General features: G+C 34.2%; 5 protein-coding genes across 6 annotated transcripts in view; 4 read left to right on the top strand and 1 right to left on the bottom strand.

Annotated features, from left to right (window-relative positions):
- The window catches only part of LOC129249352 (SPRY domain-containing SOCS box protein 3), a 24,934-nt gene extending 11,249 nt beyond the window's left edge, over window positions 1-13,685 (top strand). Inside the window, exon 4 of the mRNA XM_054889134.1 lies at window positions 13,601-13,685. The gene's annotated coding sequence lies outside the window, so the exon portion shown is untranslated. The remainder of the gene's footprint in view (window positions 1-13,600) is intronic.
- LOC129249350 (reticulocalbin-2) lies at window positions 1,175-4,481 on the bottom strand. Of its 2 annotated transcripts, none has more exons than XM_054889132.1 (3): window positions 3,445-4,481; window positions 2,592-2,735; window positions 1,175-2,195 (listed from the first exon to the last, which is right to left on the bottom strand). In XM_054889132.1, the coding sequence occupies exons 1-3, from the start codon at window positions 3,654-3,656 to the stop codon at window positions 1,541-1,543; spliced, it is 1,011 nt and encodes a 336-aa protein (XP_054745107.1). In that variant the 5' UTR covers window positions 3,657-4,481; the 3' UTR covers window positions 1,175-1,540. The 2 variants fall into 2 exon arrangements, with proteins under 2 accessions (XP_054745107.1, XP_054745106.1); XM_054889131.1 differs by having other exon boundaries at window positions 2,592-2,739; window positions 3,449-4,480.
- On the top strand, window positions 4,815-18,385 carry LOC129249355 (uncharacterized). The gene is made up of 4 exons (XM_054889138.1): window positions 4,815-5,013; window positions 6,888-7,012; window positions 13,601-13,704; window positions 18,082-18,385. The coding sequence occupies exons 2-4, from the start codon at window positions 6,931-6,933 to the stop codon at window positions 18,277-18,279; spliced, it is 384 nt and encodes a 127-aa protein (XP_054745113.1). The 5' UTR covers window positions 4,815-5,013; window positions 6,888-6,930; the 3' UTR covers window positions 18,280-18,385.
- On the top strand, window positions 18,277-25,515 carry LOC129249353 (ankyrin repeat domain-containing protein 39). The gene is made up of 4 exons (XM_054889136.1): window positions 18,277-18,389; window positions 19,359-19,669; window positions 23,326-23,532; window positions 25,020-25,515. The coding sequence occupies exons 2-4, from the start codon at window positions 19,567-19,569 to the stop codon at window positions 25,253-25,255; spliced, it is 546 nt and encodes a 181-aa protein (XP_054745111.1). The 5' UTR covers window positions 18,277-18,389; window positions 19,359-19,566; the 3' UTR covers window positions 25,256-25,515.
- Window positions 18,502-19,351, top strand: LOC129249354 (uncharacterized). The gene has a single exon (XM_054889137.1). The coding sequence runs from the start codon at window positions 18,731-18,733 to the stop codon at window positions 19,193-19,195; it is 465 nt and encodes a 154-aa protein (XP_054745112.1). The 5' UTR covers window positions 18,502-18,730; the 3' UTR covers window positions 19,196-19,351.

Below are 25,515 nucleotides of genomic sequence, written 5' to 3'. Positions count from 1 at the left end.
CCGGTAACGTAGAGGCGACTGTCGTGGGAACGGGCACCACCCCGTCGATATTGTTCATGCCTTGGGTATACCCAAAGATCATATAAACGAACGAAAACGACGTTTCCACGACAGTCGGTTCTACGTTACCGAAACGACCCGGATTTATATCCGGTCAAGGACTGTCACTCCAGTAGCATTCCCAGTATGTAAATATGGGAAACGTTTATGCTGCTACAACAACAACAACAACATCATATAAACGATGACTACTGATGGTTTTTACCTCTCTAAGCAGGGTTTTGTTAACTGCTATAAGCCTGTTTTCAGGAAACTATGAAATATTCACCCTCAGCAATGGTTTGCTGCTTCTGCCTTTGAAGCACAATATTGAAGTCAATAAAAGTTATACAATCTTTTTGCAAGATAATGCACCTTAACGTACTACGAAATGCATAAAAAAAGTTTGTTTGTTGTTGTTATATCTGCATAAACATACCCCATACATGCACGCGAAATGTTGCTGGAGTGACAGTTCTTGGCCGGATACAAATCCAGGTCATTATTGTAACATAGAACCTACCGTTGAAGAAAAAACGACAACTATTTGAAAAAAATTGTATGAAGTCGCTTAACACTCTTGACCGCAACCTGATAGCGAAGTCAAATGGGTTTGAGAGTAAAGGAAGGCAAAGAATGCACACTAAAATATTGCATAAATATTGTTTTAGTCAAGTAAGTGGTTTTTTTAGTTTTCCCCCCAAAGATAAACTGAGAATGCTCACGGGCATTCTCGCAGGCCATTGCAGACTGTGTAGTCATCTGCACATGATTGGGATATGGGCCGCTGACTCTTGTAGCCTATAGACCAATCCCAAGAGACTCCAGTACACCTTCTCCTTGAAGGCAGTGCTATAACGTGGAGAAGGTTAAGACATCTCGGCCATTTGCAGCCAGATGAAAGGCACATACAATCAGTCCAACCCAGCTCTACATTAAATTTAATAAGAGAACTGGGTCTGGATGAGGTACTGTGATGAGTAGAAGGCACAAAAGACCATGAGGGCGAAGTGCAAACCTCGAATCTATCTAGAGAGCATAACTGATCAAACTGCATAATATAATCATATTTATCATTTAAAAACAATCAACTTTACACCTGCTTATTTATTAATTAAAACACAATACTTTGGGCTTTGAATGGCGGTACAGTTCTTTATATTAATATGACACATTCTTTATTATATAATAATAAATATTTAGAATAGCCTACTGTAATGTTGAGCGATGGTTGAACTATGAAGTAAATCGACACAGAATATTTCTTTTAAATTTAACATTAGATTAAGGAAAAATAAATTACTTAACCAATAAGCAGCTAATAAAAAACTTAACATTAACATTGCCGATTTTGTAAAATTCTAAACATATTCGTAAAATATATTTTAACATTGTACGTTTCATTTGTAACTAATTGATAAATGTTTGGCATTAAACGTAAACAAAGAATCTTGTCATTCAAATGCTAAAAGGATGCCTGTGGAAGTAATCTACAGCCTTGTTACAGCTCGTCAAGAAAGTGGTTTATATTCTGTAGATGATCGCCATAGTCCGTCGCTTCGCTACCCACAAAAGTGTCATAGTTACTCAATATTTCCAAATAGCTTAAGCGATCATCGTGATCTTCATCAGTTGACACAAATAGATGATCAACCTCGTCTTTGGCGATTGCCTCACTGTTCGGCACCACCCAATTGAGCACCTCATTGCCGCTCAACAAACCATCTTTATTCTCGTCCAAATGATCGAAACGCTCTTTTTCTTCGACCAACCATTCACGACTACGTTCCTGCCCAGATTTACCAATAAACTCGGAATAGTCTATTTCACCGTTATGATTTGTATCCTTCTCACGCAGTGTGTGCTCCAACACGATCGGCAGCATTTCCGGATGTTCCTCTGGCGAATAGAAAAGTACATATTCTTTCGCATCGAGAGCACCATCTTTATTTAAATCGGCTGCATTAAATAGTTCCTTATCGGATTTAATCATTTGTTTCTCCTCATCATAGCTATCGAAATCGATTAGTTCCTTCCGTTCATCTTCATCTTCCATCGAAAAACTATCTTTAAGGTATTCTTTCCAAGTTATTTGACCATCACCATCGACATCAATCTCTTCCATGCGATCAGCAGCTTCCTCTTCACCAAGTTTTCTGTATTGATAGAAAATAGTAGGATATGTTAATTTTCAGACTAAAACTCTTATAGAAAACAATTATTAAGAAATATATAAAAATTATTATTACTAAAAGCGGTTTTACGTTCAAAAAGCTTTGCAATCAAATTTTTACTTTTATAACTAAAATTTTCTTCTACATTCTGTTACTGGAACACTTATGTAAACTATGTCAAACTGATTGTTTTTAGATTGTTTTTACTGGCCTTCATGCAGGTATTAATTGCTTGGCAACAGAATATTGACAATTTCAATAACAACTGTTTGTTAGTAATATTTATATAGCAGCTTTGAATGGGTTGTATGCTATGAGTATTATTTTTGTGTGAAACTGATGAGCAATGGAAGCATTATTCAACAACATAAAACTCACTTAAAAGACCTTAAAATCCATGCTTTTAGTTCATGACGCTCAATGAAGCCATCCTTATTCAAATCCATCAATTTTATAAGTACAAGTAAGCGTTTCTTCGATTCCTCAGGGGTGAGTTTGTCGAATTCTTCCGCTTCTTTGATGCTACCTGCAAGAGAAAACACGAAAAATATATGAAATGTGTGTATATACATATTTTAAACCGCTTTCAATGCGTACAATCTGCACAAATAAAGCGGAAGTACTAAGAATTTTCATCTTTTTCCATCTCTAAATCCCTTTATATTGTTTATGCGTCGGTATAGCACAGAACTAAGACAAAACAAAGGCAGCACACACGTGCGTACACAATTGGCACTTCCACTCCCCCAACAATCGGCTTCGCCAGCAGCAATACGTGACGAAATCTAACCTTTTCTTCAAGCTAATGTTGCTGGTAATGCGGGCGGTGCTATTTTGTTTATTTTGTATGGCTATTACGTGGTGATTTTGTACATTTGTGTTTGAAATTTTGAAAATCATGTGCGTTCAAAGAAGAAACTTAGCTAGTAAAGTAATTTGTAATACCGCGAATAGCAAAAATTTTCATTTTTTTTGGGAATACCAAAAATTTGTTAAAATATTTTTTTCTTAAATCATGTGCGTTCAAAGAAGAAATTTAGCAACTAAAGTACTTTTTAATATCGAGTATAGCAAAAATTTTCAATTTTTTTGGGAATACAAACAATTTATTTATATATTTCTTTTATAAAATACAAAATTAAATTTATTTGTTTTTCAATTTATTGCAACACTTCATGTACTCAGAAAATACTCTACATTTTATGTTATTGCGTATAGTATTCTTATTCACTTACCAATAATTGCTTCATGATCGAATTCCACATGGTGTTCCCCATTTTCTTGATGATGTGCATCCCGACCTGCATATATACCATCCTTCAGTCTTTCTTTACTACTCTGTTTTTCGTGTTTATGAGAGTGTGCTATGCCCGCATTGGCGGGCATGGTATTGACTACAAACACGAAGGCTACCAGCAGAAACAAAATTTTTAAACGCGACATTTTCAATGCACTTGGATCTGTATAGTAGCTCAAGGTCTTTGCCACTTGTGCGCATCCACTACTCGATGAGGCTTAATATAAACTGCTTCACTTGCAAGGAATTTGACTTCGTCTCCACTTCAAAACTGGCACCACTTGAGTTGAATTTCGTTCAGCAATATGGTGTTTCTAATATTTTAAATTGTAGAGAACTAATTTGGTTCTTTTACTTTTTAGCGCGTACGCACAACTGAATGTACTATTCGTTTGATTATTATTAATACCTTGCGGCAAATTCGCATAACATAAATCTAGTTCTCTTATTTGTCTGTGTACAGCTGCTGGTCGCTCATAAATTGACTCGCATTGTAAGGCGAAATTTGGGCATCGTGTTTATGTAGTATATAGCGTGTGGGCCACTCTAAAAAAGCCTACGGTTGCGACAAAGCACCCACTGCTGGCGATGGTGTTGCTCTTTGCACGCTTGCGGCGCCGTGCGATAAGTTTGAAAGTGATTGACCTTTGTTGTGCGGCTAGAGAATTATAAACATTTTCTTTGCATGCTTTTTGAAGTAGAACACAGCATCTTCTGTGGTATGAAGAATCTACAAATACTCAAATATATTTCTTCCACATTACGGCGCGTTAAAAAATATGTTCAACGCAAACACATATATTGTAGTTTTACTCACATCTATTTCCTTTTATGTTTGATGCTTGAAAACGCTTCCCATCCGCTATTTATAATGAATCAAAGAAAATGTTTTGTTTGATCGATTTTCTTCGTTTAAGATATTTTCGGATTCTTGTTGTTTACTTTTACGGTGACAGCGCAGGAGAGTTCAGTCACAACTGTGAATGAATTCAATCGGACGAATTGCTGAATGTGGCGAAGAATCGATATCTATTTTTTTAATACTTCAGATTTCGCATTGTTTATTACTATACAAACATGCAAGCGTTTACATATATTACCTTATACTTTCCCTTTCTATTAAATATTATAAATACAAATATATTTATTGTATAGATATTGTTCCTGTATTACTATTTACGATTACACTTTTTATCGATTCTGATAACACTTATATGTTTAGCAAGAGCAACTCTGTTGCCTTTGAGTTCCCTTTCAATTCTGCTTTCTCCAAGCTACATTACTTCTGACATTTCATATAGAAAATTTCAATTCTCTGAAAATTTTGAGTGAGAATCTTTAGTACGCCAAGAAAAGAAAAATAGTAAATTAATAGAAAAATCGGGTGGATTCGCAATTTTTACACAAATTTCGCAAATCGAAAAATAAATAAATAAAAAATATTAGCATATTCAGAAACTGGTAAACAGGAATGTGTCGAAAAGCTACGTGAAATAATAAGAAGTGAGTTAACCGGAAAATATCGGTACATTCATATATACCTATATTTATGTTCCATCAATTATATTTTTAATTTTCAAACTTTTATTTAGCATTTATTTTTCTGTTGAAACACAAATTTTCATCAAATTGGTTAAAAATGTGTTTGCAACTATGCGAACTATTTTAAGCGGTACAAAATTTAGAGTTGCACAGTAATTTGGAAGAATGTTTACGTGATGAGGAGGTGGGAGCAACGTTATGCTTCTCGCATTCAATGAAGCTTCGTGCCTATGTGTTATCGCATTAAGTGTTCACCTAGTCTGGAATCTAATTTTTTAGTGCATACTCCGCCCACTTTTCTTTTTTTGCTACAGGCTACTAAGAATTTCCAACTAGCAGTGATTATTCATTTGTTTGTAGTTGCATGGCTTCATTAGTTGTGCGTAATAACTGTTGCATGTAATAAGCATTTTTTTTGAGGAATTTAAGGGAGCGGTTATTCGCGAATAGCCCGGCAAGCAAGATTTTCAAAATGAAATTTCATACTGATTTCAATTCACAATCTCAAAAATTTCTTTCTGCCATAGAAGAATCCACGAGTAATGTTGTTGCCATATATTCATTTGAGCGCGAAAAATAAGTGGTTAGTCGTTCGCTTTTAAACGAAGTCTGAAGTAGTGACAAAAAAAGTTCTTATAACTCTTTTGAGAGTTTCTGAAAAAGAAAAATTATGGAGTATAGCAGGAATCCTTTCAATAAAGCGAACTCATATGTATTTCCTACACTATCACAAGCATTGTTGAACTAAAATAGTTACAATTCCATCGCTAATAGCATTTCTTTCGTTTATAAGCTTGCGGTGATCCATTCGAGCTATGCCTCCTATCTCAGCAAATAAAAGATTGTATTTCTTTCGCCAGTTGCTTTCCTTTGCGTCGTAATATTGTAGCAATGAGTCGTGGTTACAATGTCAGCCAGAAAAGGCCGAGGTGAACACCGAACAAGGCGCTATGAATACTATGTTATAACATCATTGAACACCGAAGGCATTTTACTGAATTCTCCAATTCCTTGTACCTGGAAATATATATATATGTACATATGTGCATTTTACACTCACTTGTTTTCCGCGCAGAGTATATGTAGTTTTTTTTTTTTGCATTATGATCAATTTCTTATTTTTTTCTCACTTTTAGTTCCACATATATTTTTAAATAACGCAAATATGTCTCTCACTCGGCTTTGTTTCTTTTATAAAAATCCTTTATATCCATTCAAATAAAATAAATATTATACTCATATACATACATAATAAAGCTATTAAATATGACCACCAATTTATTTTTCTCATTTCCCCTAAACACGCTGCTCACAATGCAAATGTAAATATAGGAGAAATTATTAAAAGCAAAAAAAAAAAAAACAAAAATAAACCATGCGCGTCTAATCAGAGCAAAGTGGGTAGTACTCAATACTTTATACAATAATACATACATAGAAACATACAATATCACATTCATGCAATAACTATAGAAACAAAGAACTTCGTCTATAATAACAGCATTTACTAGCATTTTAAATCAAAACTCACAAGCCATACCAGTAATCTAAAGCTTACCAACCGGGTAATAAATGAAATTGACAAGCCGAGACTAATAAACAGCTTTAACTAATCAGTTAGTGTGAGAGCTTTGACGAGACGGTTTGAGTTGGGTTTGGTGTTGGTAGTTTTTAGCGTGTGTTTGAACGCTAATGATTGGCATTAGACACACCTTTGCTTGCTACCTGCATAATTTATTGTACTTAACTGGTGTAAGCTTACAATAAGCGATTGTACTAAAGTTATTGACTGATTAAAAAGTTGTTATCAAAGTTGTGAACGTCGTCATTTGTAGAGTTGTCACAATCAGTACAGCTGCCGCCATCGCTGTTGGACAAATGCCTTACATTATCATACGCGGCAACTTAGCGTCATACAGCCATAAATACCCGTGGCGTGTGTTGGTCTCCGGGCTAAAAGGTAACATTTGTAAAAATTATAAACCAATAAAAAGTTTGCTTAGAAGATATTTTTAGGGGTTTTGTTTATTTATTGCTGTTTTACCATTCTTGCCTTAACATAACTAATCAATTAAATTCGCGCTCATTATCTTTTTATGATAATCGCGAAAAATAATTTTTGTATTGCTACTGTTTTCTGTTTCTTTATCATTCATATTTTCTAATTTTTTTTTGTGCTCTTTGACGTTTATTTTCATATCTTATCTTTAGTACATTGCGGTTTTATACTATTTTACATAATTTTTGCATATATTTATGTATATATAATATAATTGCTCTAAAGCGATGCATAAGGGTAAATTTTGCGAAAATGTTTACTTTGTTCTTACTAAAAAAAAATGTTTGCGTACGAATGTAGGTATTTGTAAAAAAAGAAAAATCTCATGCATTAACCCGGTATATTTTAGAATATCGGAATTTAGAATGTTTGTTTCCAAATATTTTCATGATTATTTGTTATGGATGAAGGTGGAGGACTCGTTAGCAGACCAGATCCAACTCCCGTTTCTTGTTTATTATTTTTTGCTAGCTTTATTTTACTTTTACTTCAAACAAAAAATGAAGACAAGAAAAATAAAGTGAAAAGGGACATAAAAGTGCAAGTGGTAAAACTAAAGGGTAGCCAAATAGCAAAGATAATTTTTCCAATTACAGTGTTTTAGTAGCTGTCAAAGTTACCAATGACATCCAGCTGTCACTAAAGTTTTTTATTTCGTCATGCATTGGAAATTATTAATATATGCTATAAAAACTGCTCAGTTGTAAATGCCGAGATGTCCAAAACATCATCTTCTCGTGCGTGGGCCATTTTTTGTTCGGTGGCTATATCATTAAGATAAAATTGCCGTTATTGGAGCGAACACAATCGACAAGTGTTCAGGATTGACTGCTTGGTGTGGTTTATGACCCGGCTTAATCATCGGTCCATATTTCTTGCGGCATGAAGAAGGAGACAAAGTTACTGTTAATGGTTATCGATATATGGCGATGTTAATCGACTTACTGTGATTCCAACAGGATGGCGCTACTTGTCAAACAATGACGTAACGTTGTAAAGGAGAGTGCATCAGTTGGCCGCAACGATCATGCGAATCGACATCCCTCAATTAAGTTAATTTTTTAGTTTCCGCTAACAAACCAATCACTCTGGACTAGCTCGAAACCAGCATTCAAAATACTGAAAGTGCAAGTGAGATTTTCGAATTGTGAAAAAACTTAAGATTTCGAGAATGTTTGTTTGCCGCACGATCAATCGTTTTTCTCAAATGTCTGAAAATGTCGTCTTCGCGTGGTTCGAACCAGTGCAGTCATAAAAGCTGTTCGAGAAAGAATTCGCAGAAATACCCCTAGAAACCAGAAATGCATGTTCAGGGAAATTAATGCATGGACCAGATCCATATCAAGCTAATTAGAGGTGATCTCCACATGAAAATCTTCCATCGCTCAACTGGTCATCTTTTGACAAGGCACTTGCAGAAAATTAGACTCGATAGAGTCTAGTAAGCAAAACGAAAAAATCTATGCCAAAACTTCCAAAGACGCAAAAAATGTTGTACCAAGAGTTCAGCGTGGCTGGCCACCATCCAGCCTACGTAATGGTTTGGGGGGAGTGTATTATAAAGGCGTTATATCTCTTCATTTCTGCGAAAAAGGGGTTACGACCGGGATAAAAGTGTACTAGGAGGATGTCTTAGAAGGCGTGGTGAAGCAGTTGAACAGTACTCTTTCTCTTCTTGCATCTTCCAGCAAGATTCTGCTCCAACCCATGAGGCAAAAACCACCCAGCAGTGGCTTAAGAACAATATTCCTGGGTTCATAGCCGTAGAAGATTGAGCGTCTGGAAGTCCAGATCTGAATCCATTGGTCTTCATTTTGTGGTCAGAATTAAAGAATATGACCTGTCGAAGACAACACAGAAATTTGGAGAATTTCAAAGAATCTTTGGTTCTGGTAGCGACGTCAATAGCTGAATGGCCTAATCGATTGAAGGCTGGTGTTAAAACAAATAGTGACCATTTCGAATTAAAATTAATTTTTTTTAATGTTTGCTTGATTAAATAAGACTAACTTAAAAAAAATATTATAATTTCATATCTATAACGGTCTTAACTTCTAACAGAACTTATGGCAAGACCGAGTACATCACTTTATAAAATTTGAAAAGCTCTTTTTTATTAAAAATTCTCATTGTAATTATCACTTCTATCTTCCTTCCATTAATATTAATCTAAATAATGTTCATGAATGATTTAACACCTTTCATTAACTCAGTCGCAATATTAAAGCATACGTTTAGGAGGCATATACATATGTACCTGCATATATAAATAAATGTTTTGGCTTTTGCATTAGTGTCCATTTTGAATTGATTTTTTCTTTTTTTTCATTGCATATAAATATAGTTTAGCCGTAAGAGAGGGATGTAAAAAACACATTTGCATGTTTGCGTAGAAGGTGATTCAATAAGCCCTCAGGTTTTCTTTCATAAATAAAACACAACATAATTTGTCGAATTGGGGCAAGCAGGGTTGAGGCTTTCCAACTAAACTAAACTAAAATGTAGTGTTAAACTTAGTTTAAAATTTCATAGTTATCCTAGCACTGACAAATTGAACCCAATTGTTTATTGAGCAAAAAGATCCCAACTGACAACACCCATTTTGCAAAGAGTAAAGTTCGATTCCATTTACATTATGCGCGTAAACATTTTCAATCTACTTATACAATCATAAAACAGCTACCATTTACTCTATAATATGTATAGTCATTATTTATTGAGCGCGCGTGTTTAGTTGCTCGTACTTAAACGTCAAATATCTGATATGCACAAAAGATATCCACAAACAAGTACATTTTGCCGTACATGAGAAATAATGCCATACACCGGATTGAGGTGAACGCAATGAGAAAGCGCCGGCAAAATGCACGAACAAAAGCGCCATGAAAAAATATCAACAAATAAAATTATACAAGCATATACTCGTATGCACATACATACATATGCAGATAAATAAAAAAAATCACTTTTAATGGCTGTAGCGCAACTCTTTGCCAACTCTATCTCAATGGAGAGAGAGCAGAATTCACTTCAGCTTTACCTAATGTCATTTCATTCCATTTACGGCTGTCGTTTAGTGATTTTGTAGCATTGCGACTCGCTCCCAGTTAAAGCAGCTGTAGTCAGTTATTTATTGGACTTGGCCGCTGCCCATATAAATATTGTATTTCGTGAGTAATACCAGTATCCATTGGAAAAAGCTAAAATTAGTGTGATTTTCGCATTTTGCGTTGCTATTAATTTTTGTGTTAGCGTGTCTTCGAACGCATATCCGTTCGTTTTCCAGTCGACGGATATGAATTATACTCGTACAATTATTAATTAGACCATAATTCGATAAGAAAATGGTGCCTAGTGAAATCGAAAGTGTTTTTCATGTTGTTGTGCTGTAAAAATAGTGCGAAAGCAATTTATATACACATATACGTACTTGAAATAAAATCAACACCCACAAAAACAGGTGAAAGGCGAAATATAGTAAATACTAGTGCACCGTTGGTGGTGTTAGTGGATGATATGCAGGTTCACATTTGATTTTTCATTGCCTTTTGGTAATTACTGTAGTCTTCTATACTTATGTATATACATACATATATTTTAATGCATGTATGTCTGTGCATACATATGTATTACATAGTGCCCATTTCCCAATTAAGTGTGCGTCGATGAACTCGTTGGAACCTGTGTATGGCCCAGCATGATTTTGTACAACGTTTTGTTGTGACAGCTACGTCTTTGGAATTCATTTTTAGTTTTCCTTACATGCAATGCCTTCAGGGCCGGCTTAAGTGCGTAGCGAATGGGGCGTTCGTTTATGGCTAGAAAAAACATACATATAATTTTATTTTATAAATTGCAAATTGGAGCACAACATAAAAAGCTTCCGTTTGTATTTCACATTTTCCATTGTGCTCATGGAAAATACAGGGTACGGCACTCGAAGTGTAACCAATTAAAAAGGCCATAAATTTAGGAAAATTACTTTTATTCAATTCAAAGTGAAAAATGTGTAAAAATAATACAAAATTAAGAATCAATTTACTTTTGCTCGATATGACCACCTTTTACCTTGACTATTGACTATGGCCTTGAGACTGTCCAGAAACGGCCCTGTAATTGTAGTTGTTCTTGTTGTTGTAGCAGTTTGCATAACCGTTCTAAGTGCAGTGAAGTCATCGTTCGTCGTTTTTGTTGTTGTTGTAGCAGCATAAACATGCCTCATATGTGCACGGCGAATGCTGCTGGAGTGACAGTCCTTGGGCGCATATAAATCGGGGCCGTTGCGGTAACATAGAACCACCTGACTAACGCGGATCTTACGAGGTAGCGATGGGTGGTGGTTGTAGTTAAATATTCGGGGAGTGAGGATTCGTAAAGGTGAGGCCCCCCGGTGAATGTCGTTGATAACCTATCCGTATACTGCGAGCCGCGTGTTATTGTGCATGCGTCCGGCATATTTTTTACATCTCTTGAAAATTTCGACTTACGAAAGTAAGGAGCATATCTCAGAAATTTCATTTCAATATTTTATTTTAAAGAAAAGTGCGACTGAACGTCGTCGAATGTTTGTTAGAATATGTATGTCGCTTATGTTTTATATTAGGTAGGGGTAAAGAGGTAGCTTGGTTTAAGAGATAAGGATCGTCCTGTGCTATCGAAGGGGTTTAAAAATACAGGTGAAGGCACCTATCAAATGGAAGAATAATATGCAAGCCCGTTGACAGTTACATATCCAGGCTTTTCGGAAAGATTCTAATTATAAGTATACATTTTTCAAAAACAGCAAATTATGTACCTTTCGAATTTAAACATAGAGCCCTTCAAATTCCAAAATCCGAATCTCTGTTTATATGCCAAGAAAGGCAGTGCTTTCACGCCGTATTTTTAGTTACAATAAACAATAATTCAAACAAATCTTGGAAACTGTTAGCGTCCACACCTGCATCAATGCCAAAAGGAAATATCTGGTCTGTTCTTTTGAAGGGTAAAATTTTCTATCCATGTTTTGTTAGAGGAACACACGAACATAAAATTTTCCGATTAAAATGCTTCTAATGGCGTGTAAAATGTGCCAGCAAATTTAAAGTTTTTAATATTACTTGAGCGTTCCTGCTGATCACTATGAAGCCAAATCACCATGAAGAAATTATGTAATTTGAATTTCTCTTTTTCGGTATGAGATTATATTCAAAGTGGTTTTTGTAATGGCGTAAACAGTCCTCATAAATGTTTGGAGAATGCTGCTCAAGTGACAATCTATAAATCCGGCGCGTTCCAGTAACGTAGAGTCGACTGTCGTGGGAACAATCATATTCCAAATCAAACACGCCGGTAGACCCATAAAGAGCTAAATCATGATAATCCCTCTTGTCGCAAAATCAAGAAATCTAAGCCGATTGCCTATGTATGAGCCTATAAACTAAAAAACTAAGATAGAAAAAAGTTTGACTTAGAAAATAATGAAATGAAACTTCGGAAAACTAATTTTGGCAGGTTGAAAATGGACAAAAATGCCTGGATTGCCTTCTCTTGAAGACACAACATTCTAAAAATTACTACATTTTAAAAATTAATAAAAACGTACTCATCATTATTTCATTTTCACCTACCCCAGTACGTCATTTTGTATAAAGCCGGCCTTGCTTTCCACGATTCATATAACTGCGTCTGTGTACATAGTATTTATGTATGTGCATATCTACAGTTATGTATATGTATACATGTATACAAACATACATTTGTACCTTACAATGTTGACATTGTTGTAATTTCATCTATTCCTGCGATGAGGTAATCCATTGTCCTAAATTTTCCAATGTCCTACAGAGTTGGTCAAGCGCCAACGCTTCCGCCACCACCGCCACCGTTTTCTGTGCAATGTTTATGATGTCATCACTTGTAATTCGGTATGAATTTGCTTTATCATATTTTTTACGCCTGTTTTGCATTATTATTTATTTTCTCTCTCTCACGCGATGCTTCATACATATATTGTCTGTTCATTTGTATTCTCGATTTCAAGCTCAATTGTTTATTTGGCTGCTAATTTGTTGTTGATTTCACAAACGCCAAAACGAGTTTACTAACGAGTTTTATATATTGTATTTTATTTAAATTTTGTAGGTTTTTTAAATATACGAATATGCAATAACGCTCATCTTTGATACAATATTTTGTGCGCCAAATAAGAGAAAAATACTAAAGTGATTTCTTCAAAAGTTTTATCCACTCTTGGTGGGATATTAAATGATTAAATTTAGTTCGACATGTGTTTTATACATTAGTACATATAGATTTATTATTACTATTGTCATATTATTTGCGAGAACACAAAACAATTTAAATTTCAAAATTTTATGCCACTCGCAATAAGGACCAACGGCCGATAGTAACTTTTAATAGGTTTTTTGCATGGGAGTTCATAACCACAAATAAAAAAAAAAAAACAGATAAATAAAATAAAAATTAATAATGATTTTTCTTTTGCAGCGGATGAAATTGAGCAGTTGAATAAATTTTCGTGCGGCGGTTATAGCGATGAGACAACAATAGTATATCTGGTACATCCATGTCGAATCTTATCTGCGCTTGAGGTAAATAAAAATCTTTCAATATTTTTACAGAGGTGGTAAAAAAAAAATGCACAGCGATATTTTTTACAAGTTTCGGTTATTCATTTTTATTTTTATTTATTTATTGTTTTTTTTATTAACTTTTTTTTTTAATTTTTATTTATTCTTTTTTTATTATTTATATTTTTATTTATTTATATTGTTTTTTATTTATTTTTTGTTTACGTTTCTTTATATTTTCATTATTTTATTAATTTTTTTTTGTAATATAATTTTTTTGTAACTTTTGTTTTTTATATATTTATTTATTTTCTTTTATATCTACTTATTTTTTTATATTTATTTATTTTTTTATATTTATTTATTTTTTTTTATATAAAAATATAGGTTATACTACTAGTTAGGTAGGTATATCTGGCTAATCTGAATAGATTTCACAAGAAATGAAAAGTATTTCGGTCCCAGGCAGTTGTAACGAATGCTGCTTAGAGCAGGTCAGTGGCAAAGGAGGTGTTCTAGCGTACCTCTTTCTTCTTCGCACTTTTACATACCTTCCTTGGGAGTGATAAAATAAAGTGGGTTGTTTTCGTGTTTCAAGTTCGTAGCATTATTTTCTCAACCCTGTGGGAGATCGAGGCTTCCTTTATAGACTGTGCTTTCAGAGTTAGTTACGTCTTCAAAACAGAGAGTGAGGGATATACCCAGGGTTCGCATTGCTGACTGTCAAATAGCAACAGCAATAGTAATTGGACTATTTCATTTTCAATGCATAGTCGTTTTCTGCGCAATAACCGTGACTATCGCTTTAGCTATGAAATAGATGCATGTTAAATGGAAATGAAATATGCAAACACTCAAATGAAACGAACTGCTTAACTGACGACTATAAACGACGAGCAAGTGTAAGCCGACAGCCACAGTTCTTCGTATAACAGTTAACTATTGCTGCTTAAAAGAACTATAGTTTTTGAATGCATCATTGTAATAACTGCGACAATAGCTTGGATAGCGAATTTAGGTGATCGATGCATATCCCATATTTAGTTAATATATGTATACAGCTGTTAGTGTGTAGATCATCATGGCTCCGCGATTAAATAAATATATACATATGCGTGTGCCTGAATGCTGGGTTTTTTAAGTATGTAAACTATGTACACATGCGTGTGCCTGAATGCTGGGTTTTTTAAGTATGTAAACTATGTACACATGCGTGGGCCTGAATGCTGGGTTTTTTAAGTATGTAAACTATGTACACCTGCGTGTGCCTGAATGCTGGGTTTTTTTAAGTATGTAAACTTTGTAAATATGCGTATACGAGAATACTGTGATTTTTTAAATATGTATACATTGTACCTGAATTTTGCAATAATAAAAGAACTACTACATCTTGTGGCAAATATCTAAACAACCAACAAGAAATAAATATTAATCGACTAGAAGCCTCGCTTTCTCAATATGCATACAGCAAAACTAAAGATAGTCTTTCCTCAGGACCAATCCGCTATTTTGGCTTCCTCAAGGAACTGCTCACTAATTTTAAAAGCAGCTCATACACAGGCGGGGACATCCTTGTGTGTGAAAACAATTCATCAGGCTCCAATGTTTGCATTCGGCGGAGCACTTGGATTTGATAACCACTTGTGCCCCAATTCCTATTTAATGGCTGAACTTTATACCTTCTGCACTTTTTTTGGTGCTTGTATTTTTTATATAAAATATGAAATAAATTAAGAAATAAGTCGCAAATTTCGATGTCTTCTTCATCCATTTTGTCACCGATGTATTTTTTAAATATTGTTTGTATGTATGTAACTAACTAAAACAGCTGTTATCTACGGGAAATAGTTTTGCTCAGTTTTGTGCACGGTAAAGGCATGCGGTAAGGGAATTCCATGCGGGCTTCACTGTTTTCAGCATAAGCAATTGTCGCAGTTATTACAATGATGCATTCAAAAACTATAGTTCTTTTAAGCAGCAATAGTTAACTGTTATACGAAGAACTGTGGCTGTCGGCTTACACTTGCTCGTCGTTTATAGTCGTCAGTTAAGCAGTTCGTTTCATTTGAGTGTTTGCATATTTCATTTCCATTTAACATGCATCTATTTCATAGCTAAAGCGATAGTCACGGTTATTGCGCAGAAAACGACTATGCATTGAAAATGCCATAGTTGAAGTTCAGTCAGCAATTCGAACCCTGGATATACCTATGTATGTTTCACGTACTCATCCAAGACAAGCGGGTGCCTGCCTTAGTAAGCTCGTCAACTCTCTCATTTCCCTGTATACTCTTGTGGCCCTGGTACCCAAACAATGAATTTATTGCAAACCAAATTTCACGAAATTCAGCTGCTAATTGACCGCTACGATCACGAAATTTAACACCATCGGATTATTTTGTGTGGGACTATGTTAAAGATGGAGTTTATACGATAGAGTTAATAACGCCATTTTACTAGAAAGTGATTGACAATTTTAATGAAGGAATAGACATCTGTAACCGTAAATATGGTCGTGGGTCTATCGTTCGTCCGAAATCATTTTTCACTTATAATTGCCAAACCTTTTTTCTTTCTAATACAATAAAAAATTTAATAGATTTTTTTTTAAACCTCCTTTACAACAAATGCAGAAAATGTTAACACCGTCAACAAAAAAAAATTACTAAAAATCAATGCAAATTTTTAGCCACTTCAATCTTGCTTTTTATTATACCAAAATTTAATGGTTGTTGTTGCAGCAGCATAAACATTTCTAATGCATGTACAGGGAATGCTGCTGGAGTGACAATCCTTGAATAGATATAAATCCCGACGTTCCGTTAACGCAGAACCGACTGCCTATATGGGAACGGTCTATAATTTCGCATGGCGAACATTTTTCTAAAAATTCTGACTGAAAAGTTTACAAATTTGTTGAATTTTTTAATTTTGTACAACGTGTGAAACTTTAAGTATATGGTTTTTGTTGTAGTATAAGCTATATTTTAACAAAATAAATTTAAAAAAATATGGTCAAAATTTTGCAAAATGTCGCTGTGCCAACATTGTGACCACCACTGTAAGTACATACGAGGTAAAATTCTTTACGCACATAACCTCTCCACATCGCGCTAAAAACGCATCAGTTAACAACTTCTGGTTTTCAAATCGCTTTATGTGCTTATTTTATAAATGGCCACACAATTTATATAAGTATGAAGGAACTAATTTAATTATGAAATGAGATTCGGGTTTTTCAGTGTCGGACATCGGGCAAATGCCTCAAAGGTATAAAATTTGAAAACGGTATCCATATTTCGGTTGGCTTTTAGTAAAAAGACTTCCTTCCGGGTTCAAATGCAATATCTGCCATGTAAGAGCTCTAGCTTGAAAAGTTTTGAAAAAAAAATTTCAATAAAATTATGAAATGTTTTTTTCTATGCTTTAAATATATTTTTCTGCAAATTTTCTTTAATTTTTACTGACTTTTGCAGTTTAGACTTAATTTCCTATTCCAATGGAAATAAGCCCCATTGGACAATTACATTTCCCACCCCCATAACCACTACAGCGGTTTCCTTCAATATTTATGTTTTTTTTTTTTTATTGTACTTTTTCCCCTTTTTTGTCATTTTAAATGCTGCTTTGCGTGCCCATTAGTGGGTACGCTTGCTTACTCCTTGCGCATGGTTGGGAATTAAACCATTTTGTATGTAAATTTAATAGGTTTTGTTCTTCTGTTCGCTAAGCATTCACAAAAGGCCAAACTAAAAGTTACTAGTGAATGGACATTTTAAGAAATTTGTTTGTGGTTTTAAGGTGCGGTTTTCTACATCTATGAATAAAAACAAAAATAAAATTTCAAACGATTTTATAGCAAATTTTAGCTAATATGTAAATATACTATACAGTTTAAGCCGACTTTGAACGGCAAATGGTTTTTGTGAGCAGCGTTTTGATGGCATAAATACACTCGGTGGGTTGCCATCGCCTGCCGAGGGGCGACCGCTATTAGAAAAAAAAAAACTATCTATCCTTTTGGTGTTTCATGCACGAAGATTCGAACCTACAAACTTCACACGTCAACCATAAGTAATATTACTAAAAAATAGCGCGAAAATGTTTGAGCTAAAAAGAAATTCATATTTTTATTCAACTTTTACTAAGATGGAAACTTAAGGCTGTGAATTATTAACCTATTGCGTATTGCATTAGAACCAAGCAATTTATTGATGGACCGAAAATAAGTACTATATCGACTTAAATACTAATGAAATTTGAAAACTACTTTTGACGTTACCTTGACAGTTAGTTCTACGTTACCGGAACGACCCGGATTTATTCACACCACCAACATTCCCCATACTTGTATGGCTTTTGCTGCTATAACAACAACTAATTTTCGCTTTTCTTTAGATTTTAGGTTTTCGCGTGGTCGCCTCTTCATCAACAGCGGTGAAACAGGACTATAACGAATATATGTGGACAATGCGAAAAGAGTTCCATGAACCAGAACCGCTTGAAACAGAATCCGTTGTGCGTGAAAATCTTTCAAATATAGGACGCGAAGCAGCTGGGTTAGGCAACTATCATAAAGTCGATTCGCCCGAATAAAAGAATTTATAGCAAAAATATACAAAAATTAAAAGTTGTTAACGAGCCCCTGATCTCCCTGCCACGCAAAATATATACAGAAAAAAAAACAAAAAAACAAATACAACCAAGTAAGCGGAATCAACTTAAGATTGCGAACAACAAAAAGAACCTCTCAGCCTTGCGCTAAGTAAAAAAAGAAACAAATTAACAAATTAGTGCAATAAACAGATCATTTTTTATACAGTACCTAAAACAATCACACAAGCGCCGGCTGTGCTCTTAAGTACGAAAAGTGCGCGTATCGAATTGAGAAGTGGGAAAAGTAAAAGAAATATCTTTATAGAAAAAACAAACAAAAACGTTAAGTGAAAGTTCCACTTTGCGATTTTTATTTATTTTTCTTTCGTAAATTTACTTAAACCCCTATTTTCCAACCAACCAAAGGGTCATCTATTTAGTTAGTGCAATAATGAGCGCTCAACCACCACCACCACCAGCATCCGCAATACCCACTCCCGCGGAGGCAAAACCTGCTTCCAGCATTGTGGTTGCGCCAACTGCTGTCAACTATGTCACTACGGCTGGCACATCATCTGTGGCTGCACAAACGACTGCTTCAACAAACTCAGTGCCGAATTCGGTGGCGAATGTCGTTACCATACCCGTGCCGATCGTTCAAAACGAAGAGAACTACACGTATGTGACGGTGAAGGGTTCGTTGCACGATCGCTCATGCACCGTTTTCGGACTCAACGATGCAGAAGTCCAAGCGCTGTCAAAACGTTTCGATACTGGTTTAAAACACACCTTGAATGGTGTAATGGTGGGGATTCCACCGATGAATATGGTGAATACATTAGCGCAATTGAGCTACAAAGTAATTTGTAGTTGTGGTGAGGCGGAGATCAGTTGGACTATGCAACGCGAAGTTTAAATACGACTACAAGAAATATGATAATTAAACTTCTAAAGTTGAATACGTTTTGAAATTTGCAAATTTAATTGTTAACTAAAAAGACATTAACATAAATGCTATGCTGATAGAAAAAAAGCTAAAAAATTAAGAAAATTGTAAACATATTATTTTTCTTTGTTAGGAATTAAAACAAACAACTGTTTTCCAAAAACCAAAAAAATTAGTGTTGAATTTATCAATCATTGAACTGTAAGCTAAAACGAAAAACGAAAAAAAGTTAAATTACATACTTACATATGTACATATGTATATGTAAATTGGATATAATTGAAGCGAAATTGAAAGAACTTTAAAAAACTCAAACAAATTACTAACATTAAAACAAGAAAATGGATCCACATGACGCGGATAATTGCAAGTGTCACAAGCAGACAGCGCCAGCACAACAAACGCTCAGTGATATGGAATTCGATCGTGGGATCTGGAATGCAGGTGATATTGAAATCTAAAAAAAAATATGTAAAATAGCTGCAATATTTAAAAGTGTTTAAAATTATAATTATTGGTGGAGTAGAAAACAAATGCAGGTGATATTGAAATCTAAAAAAAAAAATATGTAAAATAGCTGCAATATTTAAAAGTGTTTAAAATTATAATTATTGGTGGAGTAGAAAACAAAGAATGAATTTGCCTTGTTTCAGCCAGATAGACACGGTGAAATAAAAAAAAAAAACAAATCAGCAGATTTACCGATACCACCTTTAATATGATAGATTCGCTTTGCTCAATACTCACAAAAAGTAATGCTTAAAGCCTACTTCAAAAATGAAATAAAATAAACAGAAATGTTATATTCTCGATATATTAATATTTATTTGAAAAAGAAAAGAGCAACTTATAGTGCCGCTTCGTATTCACCACTTCTCTGCTCGCTAGAGAATTCGGCTGCTCGCTAACTGAAAAATTTATGTGTGAAAGCAACGAGAATTTAGCGTTGATCAAGCGGTCCCGTCACAATGGGTCCGTTGGGGGAACGAATTTGACTGACAGCAAAATAAAAATAAATAATTGGCGCGTACACTTCTGTTAGGTGTTTCCTTCTATTGTGGTGTGCGTTTTGATGTTGTTCCACAAATGGAGGGACCTACAGTTTTAAGCCGACTCCGATCGGCAGATATTTCTATGAGGAGGTTCTTCATGCCAGAAATACACTCGGAGGTTTGCTATTGCCTGCCGAGGGGTGAACGCTATTAGAAAAAACTTTTTCATTTTGAGACTCGAACCTACGCACTCTTGAATTGTAGTCACGCAGCAACCCATTCGGCTATGGCGGCCGCAACATAGTTTGCATGTTTGAGTCAAAGGCGTCATACGCCTTGGCCGAATGCACAAAAATTGGCAACTTTCTACTTTTGCCGTACGGCAAGTGCAACTGTTTAAAGAAAAAATAATTTTGTATCGTGCAAATTTTTATCGATGATGTTTTTTATTATATCAAATTGAATGTGGAAAATAAATGGAGTTTAAATTAATTGAGTAAATTAAATGCACCCTTTTCAAAAAAAACTGAAAAGAGTTGAGAAAAAGCTAGGCTTAATCAAGTTGTCCTGAAAAATTAATGTGCATCCCGATCTCGAAGTAGTGGTCGCACCCACCGTCTTCGAATACCATAAATTCTATTAAAACCCTCTATATATACAACGAAATTTAATATAATATTTGTTTTCACCAATATCTTTCATTGTGGCACCACGGTGCGTTTTATAAGTCACGTCAGTCAAATGCGTTGCCGCAACAAACGGAACGGACCCATTGTGACAGTCCTATTGGTTCACAAGCGATATGCTAAGACAAATAAGAATAATAAGGGATATTAAAAACACTTTTTTTTGTTCATACTTTAGGCGCAATGCTTTGAAAAGCAATGTGATTACTTACAGTTTGTTATGAGGAGCAGGACGCTTACCTTTTCACAGTCCTTTGACGGGATCAAACCATTTTGCATACACTCAGGCGGGACGCTTTGAAAATCAAAGATTCAAGGAGTTTTTATTTTTTTCGTTTGTTTTATTCACTACTCAGAAGGCAGCTATGATTTATTAAATGATGGAGTAAGTAGCGATTCTTGCACATCAGCTCCTGTTAAACCTCAACACAAAATTCAGCTTTAGAGCCGAAATTATCTTATTGAATGTCCCCACCAAAAAAATGTAAAGGGGAAAAATCGCATCTCCAAATTAGACAACTGAGATTGCGATGAGCAACAACAGCTAACCAAGCTTAGCGCTCAACATATCAACTGTTTGATGATCTGTGTGGCATTGCGCAATGCATTCAAAAATCGGCAATTATGTTTCCGTTAGCGGAAAGGCGCAACTTTTGATGCAAACAACGCAAAATTGGCATCGAACTTCAATGTCTGAGAAAAACATGACTTCCTGACTTTGACCGTTGAGCTGTCTAAAGTCCACATTGAGGAGAGAGTGCGAGAAGTAAGGATGGTATCAAGAACTTTCGGATTTCTAAATCGGCTAAAGACTTAAGGTCCCTTTATTTGTAAAAAAAAAATAGTAAGACTCATGCCACTAATAGGATAGAAGCTCGGAAAAACACCTTACAGATGTGTTCGTGCCAATTATTTATTTTATTATTTTGCTATAATTATTGCCTATTGTACTTAAGGCCAAGGGAGAGGATTTAAAGGGTAGGGAGACACAAATAAGGTTAGGATTCATTACTTCTCTGAAAACTTCCGAGATGAATCTTATAAGTTTGTTGAATGCTTTCAGAAAGTTAGAGAAAATGCTTTGTGCTATCTTCATCCTCCATATCAGAGGTACAAAGTGAATAGTCGATGATATGGTGATAATATGTCGTCCCATGGATGCTGTGCCGTAGCAAGGATGAAAGATTACCAGGTTTGCTAATATGTTATGGTGAAAATGAAAATTGTGAGAGGAACTTTGACTGTCACCTCACTTGTGGATTCGGCAGCCGAATTCTGTACGATCATTTCCAATATATTCACACTCTCGCCCAACCAATTTTCTTTTTTTTTTTTTTTTTTTTTTTTAAATATCACTAACACAATCTTAGTCTTTTCGTAAGCAAACCGCTTCGTATCGTGACCACAGTTATGCCAGCTTCTCAGTTGATTCTGTCAAATTCGCTCAGAACCGAATAACGGTCTGTTGAAGAGCTCACCTTTGAAATCTTTTCATCATGTTGCTTAATCAATGTTATTCGACGCTACTTGATCAATGATTTGGTATTTTCAATTCGCGAGTTTTTTTTTTGTATTTGAGCTTTTCTTTTTGCTTTGAGCTTTTGTTTTTTAAGGGGGGACCCTCATTTATCGGGTCAAAAAAATCGATTTTTTGGAAATAATTTTAATCTATTCTACAACTATTTAAGAATATACTTTCAAAATTTCAAGTCGGTATCTGTATTTTTGAAGGAGTGACAAAATTTTTAACAGGACGCGACGGGTGGCCTGATCGCCTGTATCCGAAACTTTAAACGCGTTTTTCTCGAAACATCATTTTTCGATTTTGTGTTCACAATTGAGAACACTGTATTGAACCAATCAGGCTTTACAATAGCTCATTTTAAAGCTAATTAAATTGTTTTCAATGTGACATTAAGTGTTTTTTTAAAAAAAAAGATTTTCATATTTTTTTGTAATTTTAAAGTCAATTTTTATGCATGAAAAATCACTTTTAACATAAAACTGGGTAAAAAATATCAATTTCGACATTTTTTTTTAAATCAAAATGTCACATCGAAGGTATTATCCTAAAGTTTTAAAAAAAATTTGGTTTTTTTATTTCAGAAAAAAATTCAGAGCGCTAGAATGTACACAGATAGAATGAGGTGCCATGGACGAGGTGTATATTTCCATACTTAAAATGTTTTTTTTCTTCTCCGAAAATTTTTGTAGACAGTCAAGACATTTATTAAAGTACTTTATGAATTACAAAACGTTTGAAGTTATTTTACCTGAGAAAAAAATTCCCAAAAATGATGCATTTTTCGACCGTCTAAATGAGGGTCCCCCCTTAAACAACCATATTTCCTTTATTAGTCGACATGGTTAAATTTAGTATATCTTCTTATGTATTTTCTACAATTGTTTTTTTTTTCGATAGCTATCTACAATGAGCCGGAGCGCGTGCGCAGTTTCATTGGCCGTGGCAAATCCATGGATCGCGATGACTTTGATTACACAGCACTCCACTACGCAGCGCGCAATGGCAATGTTGAAATATGCAAAATGTTGATCGATGAGGGCAAAGTAGATGTGGATGCTGTCACTAAAGCCGGTGCTACAGCGTTACATCGCGCTGCTATGATGGGTAAGTTTCCCTAATATTGAAAAAAAAATAATAATATGTCGCTTTTTACTTATACATTCAAGGTCAAAAGAAAGTTTACACTAAACTATATATTGAAAATTTGAATATTTATTTATTTACCTTATAATTTCATTTATTCTTTCAAATAAAGTTTATACTACAAAAAAAAACTAGGCAAATGAAGTAAAAGTTTCAAACTTTGTAAGAATCGGCAAATTTTCATCATTATTTCATACTCAAAATTTCTGAAAAAATTTTCACGTGTGCAATTTTATAGCTCATTAATTTTGGTATAGTAAAGTGCAAGTTTCTAGTTGTTAAAAAATCACAATGACCGCATACCCGACATTTTTCGAAAAATTCCGAGTAAAAAGTTTGAAGTATTGATAAACATTTGCCGAATTATTTCAAATTTTTTTACCAAAATTCAATGATCTATAAAACGGCATACACGAAATTTTTCTAAAAATTCTGAGGAAAAAGTTTGAAATTTTAATGAAAATGTGCCAAATTTTTTTTATCAAAATTCAATGATCTATAAAACCGCATATCCGAAATTTTTCTAAAAATTCTACGTAAAAAGTTTGAAATTTCTATGAAAATTTACCGAATTTTTACACATTTTTTTACCAAAATTCAATAATCCATAAAACCGCATACCCGAATTTTTTCTAAAAATTCTGAGTAAAAAGTTTGAAATTTAAATGAAAATGTGCCAAAATTTTACAAATTTGTTTACCAAAATTCAATGATCTATAAAACGGCATACACGAAATGTTTCTAAGAATTCTGAGTAAAAATTTGAGATTTTGATGAAAGTTTCCCGAATTTTTTCAAATTTTTTTACCAACATTCAATGATCTTCAAAACGGCATGCCCGAAATTTGTCTAAAAAATCTGCGCAAAAAGTTTGAAATTTTGATGAAAATTTGCCGAATTTTTAAAAAATTTTTTACCAAAGTTCAATGATCTATAAAACCGCAAATCCGAAATTAATCTAAAAATTCTGAGTAAAAAGTTTGAAATTTGTATGCAAATTTTCTCAATTTTTACAAATTTTTTTACCAATATTCAATGATCTTCAAAACGGCATGCCCGAAATTTTTCTAAAAATTCTGAGTAAAAAGTTTGAAATTTTAATGAAAATTTGTAAATTTTTTTTACCAAAATTCAATGATCTATAAAACCGCATACCCGGAATTTTTCTAAAAATTCTGCGTAAAAATTTTGAAATTTTTATGAGAATTTCCCGAATTTTTACAAATTGTATATAAAGCTCGAAACTTTGCTTCATATGGTTCTTGTTGTAGTCTGAACTATGTATTATATATTTTTATAGAAAAAATTGAAATTACGAAATAAATAAATAAAAAGTCAAAACTTATCAATCTGTGATGTACACATTCTTTTGACGCTGACTGTACCTACTTAATAATACTTAAAGCTTTCTTTGTTTTTTGTTTTATTTTTTTTTTTTGTATTTCCAGGTCATTTAAATGTTGTAAAATTATTGGTTGCTGCCAAGGCCAAACTCCAACTGCAAGATGAATACGGTCAGACAGCACTGCATCGGGCTGCTATACGCGGTCAATTAGATGTTTGTAAATTTCTGCTCGAAAAGGATCCAACATTGAAGGGAATTAAGGATAAGAAGGAGAAAATTCCCTATGAATATATAATGGAGAATGCCAATGATGATTTCAAATTATTGCTTAAGCCTTAGAGTCAAACCAAAAGAAAGAAAAAAAACAACAAATTTATAAGAAATATCAAAAGGAAATAATAATTATCAACTAAACACACAAAAGTTAGCTGACATACACACACATTTATGCATACTTACGTTGTACATATACATATACATACATACACACAAATGCAAAGCCACGTTATGCCCCGCTTTTTGACTTTGCTTTCTTACCTTGCACAACTATCTTTGGAATAAAACTGTTTGGCTTTTTCGGATATCTGGAATTCAAAGGA

The sequence above is a fragment of the Anastrepha obliqua genome, chromosome 5, assembly GCF_027943255.1.
Source record: "Anastrepha obliqua isolate idAnaObli1 chromosome 5, idAnaObli1_1.0, whole genome shotgun sequence".
Taxonomy (NCBI): Eukaryota; Metazoa; Arthropoda; class Insecta; order Diptera; family Tephritidae; genus Anastrepha; species Anastrepha obliqua.
This window is presented reverse-complemented; position numbering and strand designations above follow the sequence as displayed.